This window comes from Culex quinquefasciatus, chromosome 2, assembly GCF_015732765.1.
Source record: "Culex quinquefasciatus strain JHB chromosome 2, VPISU_Cqui_1.0_pri_paternal, whole genome shotgun sequence".
Taxonomy (NCBI): Eukaryota; Metazoa; Arthropoda; class Insecta; order Diptera; family Culicidae; genus Culex; species Culex quinquefasciatus.
In genome coordinates this window covers 217738734-217750929 of record NC_051862.1, presented here as the reverse complement: position 1 = coordinate 217750929, position 12196 = coordinate 217738734, and the positions used below count along the sequence as shown (strand labels likewise).

At 35.3% G+C, this 12196-nt stretch overlaps 1 protein-coding gene across 2 annotated transcripts in view; it reads right to left on the bottom strand.

Moving 5' to 3' along the window:
• Positions 1–431: 431 nt before the first annotated feature.
• The window catches only part of LOC6032182 (stress-activated protein kinase JNK), a 29544-nt gene continuing 17779 nt past the window's right edge, over positions 432–12196 (bottom strand). For both annotated transcript variants that reach the window (XM_001842775.2, XM_038253907.1), the window contains exons 5-8: positions 8370–8634; positions 8027–8310; positions 1979–2074; positions 432–1915 (exon numbers count right to left, since the gene is read on the bottom strand). In XM_001842775.2, coding sequence (XP_001842827.1) covers positions 1874–1915; positions 1979–2074; positions 8027–8310; positions 8370–8634 — 687 coding nt within the window. In that variant the 3' untranslated portion in view covers positions 432–1873. The remainder of the gene's footprint in view (positions 1916–1978; positions 2075–8026; positions 8311–8369; positions 8635–12196) is intronic.

Genomic DNA, 12196 nt, shown 5'->3' with positions numbered 1-12196 from the left:
CAACTTTTTAATTTTTGAGTAAATTATACCCAAAATTGACATTAGGCAAAATGACAAATATGAGTAAATTTTACTCAAATGTGACATTTTAATTGAAACAAAATTTAGATTTTACTCATCTACAGCAAAATCTTACTAATTTTTCACTCAATTTTCGTGAAGAGCGAACTCGTCCAGAAATGATTTTTGACGCGACTGTCATTTTTTGAGTAAATTTTACCCAAAATTGACACTAGACAAAAATCTGATTTACGTCAGTTTTGATGAATCCGATTGATTTTGGACTCAAATTTAATCGAAATATAACTTGTTCAAAAATGAATTTTGCTGTACATGTCAGATTTGGGTAAATTTTACCTGATCTTTTTTTAATTTCTGTGGTTTTGATGAAATCAATCAATTTAAATGAAAGTTTGTGTATTTTTGTTGGATCTGTAATTTGCTGGGGACGACGCTTCGTTTGATTCTGACCTTACATACTCGAATAGAGGGCAGTGTTGTATAAATTAATTCATTATTAGAGCAAGGATTGGGGATCAAAACAGCGCGCCATCTCGTTTGCTTTTCCTCTTGCGTGTTTTAAAAACAAAAACAAAACCCAACTGAATCAATCCTAGTCTGCCATGAGTTGACCTGAGCATTTCTCTTTCTGTTTGTTTGTTTGTTTGTTATTATTTACCGGGGTTAAATTAAAGAATTGTACAAGAAGTGTGTATCGATTCCATGAGTAAATTAGTTTAGTAGCAATTAAACCGATTCTGACTTACCTTATCACATAGTTTGCGTAACCATCTTCTTCCGCTTCCGGGTTGGGATCGAACTAAAAACGCAGGGACCAGGACGGGGGGCGGGGTGACAATGATCCGCGTGACATTTTTTCTGTGTTTACTATGATAATTTTGTGTATTTTTGTTTGCTGCTTTCACGCAAATATTTTTTAACAATTAAAAGCGATCTAAGAACTCTTTTTTTCAGTGCTGCACGCAACTTGACGTTCTATTTGTTTATGTTAATCCCGTTGGAAGCGTTTTTTTGGGGCAATATTTTTCCTTCACGTTTTTTGAATTTTGGAGATAAAATTATTGCACGTTTTGACCAGCTGCTGTGTTTTTGTATTTTATTACGCTGCACTTTACGAAACTCACTCTCACGTACACAAAACTGCCACTATTTAGTTTTTAGTAACTCTAGAAAACGGGGGTTGAGGGGGGAGGGTATGTCATGCCGTTTGTAGCTCTACCCACAAATTTGTTTCATACTCATAAATATGTACAAGTAGTTCGCTGAGCGAAGCTCAGTGATTTCTCTCCAACACACTTTCTGCAGTTACTCTTCCTTTGCTTAGTAATGAACTTCACAGCGCACGATTCTTCACCTCTCTCTCTTTTCCGCTCAAATACTTTTTGTGTGTTTAGTTCTTGCGTCATCTTGCCAGCTCGACATTAAAAATGAAAGAACGAAACGAAACCACTTTTGCGTGCGTCGAGCCACTCAACGCATCAATTCATCCCGCTGATTTACCTCAGTGTGTGGCGCTGTGTCAACGCGCGGTCATGAGCGAGAGCGGGGTTGCTTTGATGGAAAACTGCTTACTTTTCTCTCTGTCCTCTCTCTTGTATATTGTGGTATTGTGCTTTCTCTCTCTCTCACTCTCCCCTCAAACCAGGCGCTCCTCGCACAGTCCCCCTCCTGCCGCCGCCGCCTCGCGATCCTCCCCCGAATTGTAACGATGGTACTGATGGTGATGCTGCTGCTGGGTATGATGGTACGGTTGGGTGCGGCCGTAGCAAGGGGGATAATGAGACTGATGGTGGTGGAGCAGGTTCGCCAGGTTTGCGTCGTTTTAGTCGGCCGCGGTCGTCGAGGACGGCTTCTACCGCGGGGTGCCGTCGCCGTCAGCGAGGTTGTTGCGCGCCTGAATTAAAAAATCGCAATTAGGTCTCCTAATCAGAAAAGCATGAAAAATGTCTAAACCTACCTCGTACTCCATAACCTCCTGGTAGATCAGCTCCTTCCACTGTTCGACGGTGTGCTCCCGCTCATCGACGCTGTGGTCGTACGGGCCGGGGGCGGGCTGTGGAAGGGAGAGGGGAAATGATAAGTTTCCGAAGTGGGGAGCCAGACAGTGAGCAAGAGAGCAACTCCCTTTTCTCCCTTGCATTGTATGAATCTGAAAAGAGAGTTGCGTTCGTGCTCACTGGCTTGTCTGAAGGACCTTAATAAAAATATGATTAAATTTGGTTTACTTAGGTAGGCGTCATTATTAAACCTTTTGAGATTGTCAAATCAAAACAATCAATTTTTAAACTATACTATGTTCAAATTATAAATTTTCAAGCTATTTTTTTATTCTACGCTTCTAGGAAGGGATTGAAAAAGGGATCGTTTTCAATCTGTTTATGTTGAAAGATTTTATAAAATAAATTTATAAGCTCAAGCTAACATGAAGGAGCATTAGCTTCACCACCTCTAAACGGACTTATATCTAATATATTGCAATTTTACGAACTTGTATTTTTACTGTTTCAATTTTTATTATGTTTTCATGTTTGAAAGCGTAACCGTAAACCTCTCTTTAAAATATGGTCAAGAAATTATGAAGCAATTAAATCTATAGCATAAAATTGAAATTTTTGTTGAAAAATATTGTATGAAAATTATGAAAAAATTTTCATTGATGATCAGAACCGCGGGACAAAAACTTTAAATAAAATTTGTAACAGACTTAATGTTAAACAAAAACTAAAAAATCCAAAATTTACAGTAAATTGAGTGTTAATATTTTAAGATGTAGATTTGCAAATTTTATAAGTGATTTCAGAGATTTAAATATTTTGTAAGTTTTAACATTGTTTCAAACAGCTCTTCAAATTCTTTCTTGAGAATTACTCTGACTTAAAACATATTTTTATGTATTTTAATTATTTCAAAAATTCTTCAATATTATTTCTTATTTTTGGTTGTTGACCTCGAATATAACCCCTTAAGTTATCTACAAATTTGTAATAAAAGATGGCGGTTTTGTTTTATTCAAAATTATTCAAATCAACCACTGAAATTCGACTGATATGGGGTTGCTGAACTCGAATTTGATATTAAGATCAAGAAAATTATTTGTTTTTCAAGTGTCTACGTGGCTTATGAATAGTTCCCAATTTGAGAAAAGGATTTTTTACAAAAAAAAGATTCAAAAGAATGTATGGAAAATTTTAAGAAATTTTCTTTGCTTAAAAAAAAGGCTCGGGTGATTTTCCTTTATACAATGTTTTTAAATTGCATAAAAATCAACATTTTCCGAAAAAAAATGATTGCTATGTTGAATTTGCATTTAAAACTGAGTTTTAAACTTTATTTGAAATTATTTTAGTTTTATTTAATCTAATCTAATCTAATCTAATATCTAATCTAATCGAACACAAGCGCAGCCAGTCCGAAGAAAGCATCATGGAAGAACTTGCGGTTAGATTACGCCTCAAGTCATTTCTTGTCAATATTAATAGGGGAGATGGGGGTCAGACGGCCACCCTAAGGGAGAAGTCTAATAAAATTTACACAACAGATTATTTTGATCTCAAATTACGTACATATTGTTCTACTACTAGTCCATTATAGAAATGACATAAATTAGTTAGTCTAAAAACCAATTTTCAATACTTTTCAGGAATTTTAAAAAATAATTGAAATCGTATATATATGAAATACGCGGGTAAGACGGCCACCCATGTGGGGTAAGACGGCCAGTGCTATAAATTAACTTAATAACTTTGCTAAATCCACCCAAATTCCTACAAGGTTGGTTGAACAGACTTCTCTGAACATCATAACTATTTTGGTTGAAAAAATCAGGTTTCAAATGTGAAGGAAAATGCTGTTTAAAAAATTTCATATTTTGGCTCAGTGAATTTCATATTATTGCGACCACATTTTATGAAAAACTGTGAATTTTTACTAGAAAACAAACACAATTTGATGCAAAATTATTAGTTTGTGTATTTTGATTAGAATAAGTAAATCAAAATTATGTAAACAATATTAAATTAGCGATTTTTATGAAAAGTTTGATAGGATTTCATACTATTCAATAAGTTTTGCTATATCACAGTAAAGAATGTTGTCGAAACGGTAGTTAATAGCATTTTGATTAAAAATGGATAGTTTTATTGAAAATGCTTTTCCTTATCTACAAATATGTCTTAATAGTCAAAAACCGTCAAAAATATAACCTATATCAATTAAAATCTACAAATTACGGGTGGCCGTCTTACCCCCGGAGGAGGTGGCCGTCTTGCCCCCAAATAAATTATTTTTTTAAACAATTTTTGTAAATAGCTCATCGCATTTTCTAAACTTTTTCGAGGGACAAAATCTAAGGAAAACTTCAATTTAACATGAAAAAATAATTGAAGACAGGAAAACATATTGTTATCTAACAAAAATGCCTAAGTTGTTATTCATGAAAATTACATCCAGTTTCAAGTTCAAAAATTATTTGTTTATTTTGAGCTATTTTTATACTATTTCAAACAATATTTTTGGCAAAGGTGACTCCATATGCATTATTTAGCATGAGGAACAGTATTGCTAAACATTTTAGTAATATTCATTAGTATACTTAGTAAAACAGTGGGGTGGCCGTCTTACCCCGCCTGGCCGTCTTACCCCCAGCTCCCCTAATTGCAGTACATCCGAGTAACCCCAAAAATGTACAGCAAAAATTAAAGTGGCCAGGCCTACTGCGTTGCATTAACCGCAGAGACAGATTCGGTGAACGGATCACATTTCACAGAATCAACAGGGGAGGAAGGATGCGTGGACATACCGTACCAAACGCTCCGAATCAGTTAGGTGTGGTGTGTAAGTGTAAATTGGCAAATAATTATATTTTTAGGAGGGAAGTGGAATTGGGAAATTGAAGTTGGGGATAATGGGAATTAGGAAAAGGATAATGGGGAAGGGATAGAAGGGTTATTTAATAATATCATAATATAGGGGAATATAATAATTTAACAACTTATGATGGAAAGCTCTCACCAAGAAACAGCAAATCTTTAACATAAAGCTCAAAAAAAAAAATATTTTAGTTTTATTTTCTTTCAAAAATTGCAATTAAAAAACATCTTCTAAAATCCAGGGCATAAGATGTGTTTTTATGTTCCTAAAATATAAAAAAACGAATATTGAAAAATATTTAGGCTGCTGCAAATTTCCATTCACGGTTTGAGCACTCTTTCCCTTCCTCCCCTTCTAAATTTCCTTGAGAAATAGAGGGGCGAAAAAATATTACTAAAGAAAATTCTATGTATAGTTCAATTCTGTAAAGTATCACAAGAAAATGATTTTTTTCTTGTTTATTTAATTCAATTTGATATTATTTGAAAAAACATAGGGGCAGGGGGGGCAGAATGGACCGCCTAAGGGAAATGCACCAAAAACCATAGAAAAACATAAAAATCTATGAATCCTGTGTAGTAGGCTTATGCTTTGGAATGTTACCTTCAATGTTGTATACTTGGTTGATGAAATTTTTTTACTTAAAACTATTTTTGAGCCACTTTGAAAAAAAAGTTTTTTCGACTGATTTTCCAGGGTGCGGGGCAGAATGGGCCACCCTGCGGGGCAGAATGGGCCACCTTTGAAAACAAGCCATTTCTTCTAAAACAACGTTGAAGGGTGATAAGAAATTACTTGAGGGACCTTTCCATTATAGTTTCCATGAAATTTAATCACTTTTATAACAATAGTAACTTTAAAAAACAAAGATTTTTGAAAATAGTGTAAATATGTCGAAAAAAGACACTATTTTTACAACTAAGCGTCGAAACAACTATAAAATCCACTTTTGTTGCATTAAACGTGATTTGTGAAGCTACCAGGAGTAAAATAATCCATTTAGCTCATTTTTTTTAATTTTTGATTGTTTTTACAAGGCAGGAAAAGGGTGGTCCATTCTGCCCCCAAGTGGATTTTAATTTAACACTTCCACCACCAAGCCTCTAAATGATTTTAAGGTTCCGTTGTTGTTTGTATACCTTGGTAGTAGCATCTAGTAACGTTATAAGCATTGAGCAAACTTTTTCAAACAATCCAACTTTTCAGAAAGCTTATTTAAAAACCTCGAAATAAACAACATTTGCGTGGTTTTGTCATAAATTTACATTTTTGCTCATAATTCGAAAAATACAATGAATTCAAACGCCGTTTTCGGTATGGTGATGTTATTTGACGTCCTTTATAAGACCCTTGCCTTACAGTTGGTCTAAATCCATCCTAAAGCCCAAAACCAAGGGTGGCCCATTCTGCCCCCATGGTCCATTCTGCCCCCCCTGCCCCTATTTACAAGTTTTTTCAACCATTACTTATATGTCAAAATCATATTATTCGTGATTTCAAAAATCAATTACAAGTTTTTTCAACCATTACTTATATGTCAAAATCATATTATTCGTGATTTCAAAAATCCAAAAATATTATTTCAAAAAGTTAAGAAAATTTCACAAAAGTTTATTTTTTTAAATTGAAAATCTGATCGGTGGTTTCCAAGAAATCATCGAGAGTGAATTGGGATTTTAGGAAAAATATTTTTTTGGAAAATTTCAATTTTTGCAAGGCTTAGCAACTAAGGGTTGGATCAACAATGTCTAAAAAGCAAATTGTGGAGAATTTTCTTAGCTTTTGGAATATATTTTTTTAAAGATGGACAAGGCAATATAATAGTAATAATTAAAAAAATTAAAAAAGGTTGTGTTGAATAATTTAACCTTGAACATTTTTTGAATTCAAATGGTGCATTTTATCAAAATTTTAAAAATTATGTTTTGGTTAAGAATCTGAACTAAAAATGATTTTTTGAACTTTTTTTTGTTCATTTTCGATATTTTTCGAAAAATCAGAACATGATCAAAAAAGTCCGTAATACCCTTTAACTGTGTTGCAAATGAGTGATCAAAAAGCTATCAATAGATTATCTCTGCACCAAAAATATCCGAGAGTATAGCGGCCGTCACTATAGCCTGTGAGATCTCTTCTTGTGTCTCGTGATTCCCAGCGATGTCATTCTCTCTCTTTATCACTCCTCCCCTTCTCCTCGACTCTGCGCTCTCACCGCTGAGTCTCTCAATCTCTCCGAAAACTGCATTGAGAGAACGCGAGATTGCGATTAGGAGCCGACCACGCATGACGTCCCGTTAAACTACGTTTGCGAAATTGGTTTTGTGGCGGCTTTTGTGGTTAAACGCTGTTGCGGTAGGATTATCGTGGAAGCGGGAATGAGAGAGAAACGGAAAATGTCAATCGCGAGTGTGTAAACACGAAAACATGTTCGGCTATGTTCGGCGCTGAGAGTTTCAATGAAGAGAGAAGAGCAGTTGTATTTGAGGCATGAATATTCAGGCGAGATAATTGTAGTTGCTGAGAGCTGATATTTTGATATTTTAACAACCCTGCCCTTTAACTTAAAAGTTGGCACTTCTTTCTACTAAAACTCATCGAATTTTTTTTTTAAATCGAGGGGGGCAAAGTTTGTCAAAATCCAGTTTTTGTGATATAATGTTATTAAAAAATTGTTTTTTTTTAGAGTGACATAGGTATTTTTTACATGGACAAGTTTCTTCCAAATAAAAAAATCAAAGAATAGTCGATTTGTGAAAACGTAAACGGATCATTTAAAAAATATTGTTAATTTTTCCGAATTCATTTAATGATTAAAAATTAACAATAATATCTATTGTAATTTAGAATGTTTGAGAAAATCTTGAAAGCCAAGTTATGTCAGAAACTTAACAAAATCATCTGTAATAAAGAACAGCAAGTCTTAACGGTGACAAAGTCGTTAATCCATGGTGTATTCCGAATTAATCTAAATTTCTGCCATAGACGAAAATCCGATCTGATTCTCTAACTAATCTGATAAACACCCGGCTCAAATTGACCAGACATTAGATAAGAGAGCCAGTTATCACACTGCCGTGTGCCGATGACTCACTTCTCAGAATGCAAACCCCAACCTCATCAGGGTATTCGTACTCACCGCGTTGACTTCGCTCTCGTCGTACCACACGTTGATGTAGCTGTGCACGAGCGCCTGGTCGACGGAGATGCGGTGTTCCGGGTCGACGACGAGCATTTTACTCAGCAGATCACGCGCCTGGCTCGCCTTCAGCCGGTTGTGCTCGTTCGAGTCCGTGGGGAAGAGCACGTCCGGGAAGAGCCGATCGAACGGGTAGCCGGTGTAGCGGGGCCGGTTCTCGACGTAGTTCCGCACCGTCGGCTGTAACCGGGTCATGAACGAGGGCGACGGCGTTCCGAGTTGCTCTGAAAGAGAAGTTTTGAGGTTAGATATGATTCTTCAAGGAGTGTACAAAAGGTCCTACCGATGATCTTGTTCCACTGGTCAATGTGGTCCGTGCCCGGGAACAGCACCCCGCCGCGGATCATCTCGCCCATGATGCAGCCCACCGACCAGATGTCGACGTTCTCCTTGTAGCCCATGCCCAGGATGACCTCGGGGGCGCGGTAGTACCGCGTCACCACGTACGGCGTCATCATGAAGGTGGTGCCGGCCGTGCGGGCCAGCCCAAAGTCCAGGATCTTGAGCGTGCAGTCCGATTTGACGACGATGTTTGACGGTTTAAGATCCTGCGGAGAGGAGAACAGCAAAATATTATAACTAATATATTTTGTAAAGTTGCAAATTTTGTTTTCTATTTTTTTTAAACATTTCAATGATAGTTTTTCAAAGATTACCAGCTTGAACCAAATTAAAACTATTAAGCAAATTTTCCTAAAGATTAACTCTATACTTTGCCTAATTTTTGTAAAAGTTGTTTAAATTATGGCTAAACCCACATTGAACAAGTAAAATCATCACACAGTAAATATATTTATATTTCTTGAAATAGACATTTTCACTTACAGAATATTTTGAATCGAACGTATTTGTAATCAGGAAGGGGAAAATTACTTTCTGAGTATAAATCTCTCATGGGTCATCTCGATTTATAATGTTTTATTTTTTGCTTCCGCCATACCGTGCATCAAATTCAATTCAATTCATTTTATTTATCGAAATAACAATTTTACAACTTGTGTGAATAACTGGTTCATAGAGATTTGGTGTTCCTTGCAACTATTTCCTTTTCAATAACCGTTTGGTAACAGAAGGTTCTTCAAATGCAATTTAACAAAAACTAGGGAAAATTTGGCCAAAAAACCTAGTTAGATCGAAACTTAGGGGTGCATCAAATTCATAATTTGTCAAACTAATAATAATCTTTGTGCAATCATTTTTAAATAAATATGGCGGCAAATTAAATTTTGGCAAATTGTTTGATTAAGGCCCGCAAAAGGCAGATTCAATACAATATTATGCATGCATGGACCAAAAATTTTACAATATTATGCATGCATGGACCAAAAATTTAAATGACGATTCAGAAATTTACCAATTAATTTTGTTAGATACATGTAATTTCATTAAATAAATAATTAGCATTAGAAATACCTTAAATTTAAAAAAATGCTAATTTTAGCGTGACATACTTTGTGGTTGAAGCCAAATGTGCAGTAATTTTTCTCTTATGTTGAAACAATTAATACATTGCGTGATACTTGTTGATTCAAATTTCATAAGGTCCTGCCAACATAGGAAACCCATGAGTAATTCTCTGAGTTTTCGGCCATCCGTTTTATTTAATTTTTTTATCTGGCTATTGAGTGATTCGACAGAAACGTGCACGCATCCTGGTGGCGAGTAGAAGCACTACGCGACGATGTTCGGAATGACAGCGTGCTTGGAAATATTATTTTTTTTGCAGTTTTTGATTTTTATTTCATTCAAATCTTTTTTAACATCGATGAAAGTAATTGTAAAGTGTGGCAATTGCAAAAACGAATCAAATGATGTATAAATCATATGGGCTGAGTTAATTTTTCATGCTTTTTTCCTCGAATTTACCAAAAAGCTCTTTTGAAAAATTGATTTAAATAAGATTTAATTGATTGATAATGTTCCTTATGTGTGTATTATTGATAGAACAAACTATTAGAGTCATATTACAGCATAATTACAATAATTTTCTTAAAAAATTACCAGTTATCGAAATTTTCCAAAAATTTAAAAAAATAACCAAAAAGTTTTTTTAAGATCAATATTTTGGTCAAACAGGAAGAAAAGCAATGTTTAAACATTTTACATTACATTTGATAATTACTTTCAACTTTTGCAACATATAACTCAAGTTATCCAAAATATCGATCATCTTTTTAGAAAAATCGTCTAAATAAAATACCAGTCAAAATTAATCGCTACAATTCACCACGCATTATGGTCGTTAGCGAAATTGCCACACTTTGCAATACCCCACTTTTCTGAAAATGTTTGATTTTTCATTATAAACGCATTTTTTCCCTTAAAACTGCTCAAAATGTATGGGTGCTGTCATTCCGAACAACAGCGAACCTAGCGGGAAAAATGTCGTCGAATTCTTCAATTACTTTTTGAGTACCTTCCGTATGCCCAAAGCAGCCTTTTTGTATCATCAGTTTGTCCATATAATTTTCCATACAATTTGGACAAGGAGCGGCCGTGGCTGACTGGTTACGGTGTTCGCTTTGTAAGCGAATGGTTCTGGGTTCGATGCCCATCTGCTCCCAACGAGAAATTTAAGAACACATAAATTTGAAATGATGAATATGAACGAAAAATCAAAATCGCTCGAGGCGGGGTTCGATCCCCCGTCCTTTGGATTGGTAAGCAAAAATGCTAACCACTAGGCCATGACGACTTGGTGGTGAGTGTGGACTGGAATTAGGAATACTGTTACAGAGAGCGAGTTGTGGCGCTATAACTACGGCAAATAGTGTCCAGGGCATTCGTGGAAATACAATGTCCCATCCCAGAGGGTCCCGGAGTACCAAACCTTCTTAGCATGGTGCTCCCAACGAATACAACCAAAAATCTCGGAGCGTATGGTGGTGTGTCCCCACGCTTCTTCCTCCCCTGTAGATTCAGAATTGTGTTGTTGTTCGAACACTCAGTGCTCAAACTCAACCCAATTACGAGTCATCTCTGCGATACGGCTTTACGCAGTAGGCCTGGCCGCTTTAACGCTTGTGATGTTTCAATGCATTCTAATGCAATGGCGCACTACAAATGTTAATAAATGACAAGAAGAGTGCTAGGCGTCATCTAACCTAAGGCACTCTCCAGGATCCCTTCGAAAGATTGGCTGCGCTAGGGTCTGATTAGATTAGATTAGATTAGATAATTTTCCATACAATTTGGACAGCTGTCCATACAAAATTGGTATGTTAAAAAAAAAATCTGTAAGAGTCGAATGCACGTGGAGTGTAAAACCTCTATAATAAAACAACAACAACAACAAAAAAATCTGTATCTTCTGAAGGATTTTGTTTTGATCGATTTGGTGTCTTCCGCTAAGTTGTAGGCACCGAAAAAAAAATGTATTTGTGTCCGTCCCATGTGTATTTACTTCTGTACCTTTTCGAGAACAATAAACTTGTATTCTGCCACCGTCCGAAACGGTTGGCTCAGCGTCAGCAGTCAACTCAAACGATTGTTTTATTTCAATTAGAGATTCCACGCGCCTGGACAACAACAACAACACAACGTAGGGAATTCGCAGTCAGCATCTGGCTGAACAAATAGTTTAAAAAAAAATAAAATAAGTTATACAAATTATTGAAATAATGAACATAATATTAATTTTGCAATCAAAAAGTACTTAAGTAAAACTTTGATAAATACTACATTTTGCTTTTTTTAAACTTTGTTGATACGGTCTTTGGTTGCTGAGTTGTGGCCAAGAAAAGGTAAAATATAAAGAAAAATTAGATTTTCTCAGTGTTGTATTTTGATCATCGATATTTTGAAAACTAATGGTCTGATTTTCAATCATGAAAATGAAAATGTTGTGAAATAATCCGCTCTTTTTAGTTAAAATTAAGTTGAAATGTAGCCCAACATTTTAATGTGTCAAAAATAGGTGTTTTAGCCCTTTCAAAAAGTTATACTTGATCATAAAAGTTCGAAATAATTCCAAATAATAAAAAAATAATAAAATATTTTTAAATATTTCGAACTAATAATAAGATCAAGTATCCTCGAAGTATCCTTTTTGAAAGGGCTAAAAACACATATTTTTGACACATTAAAATGTTGGGCTACATTTCAACTTAA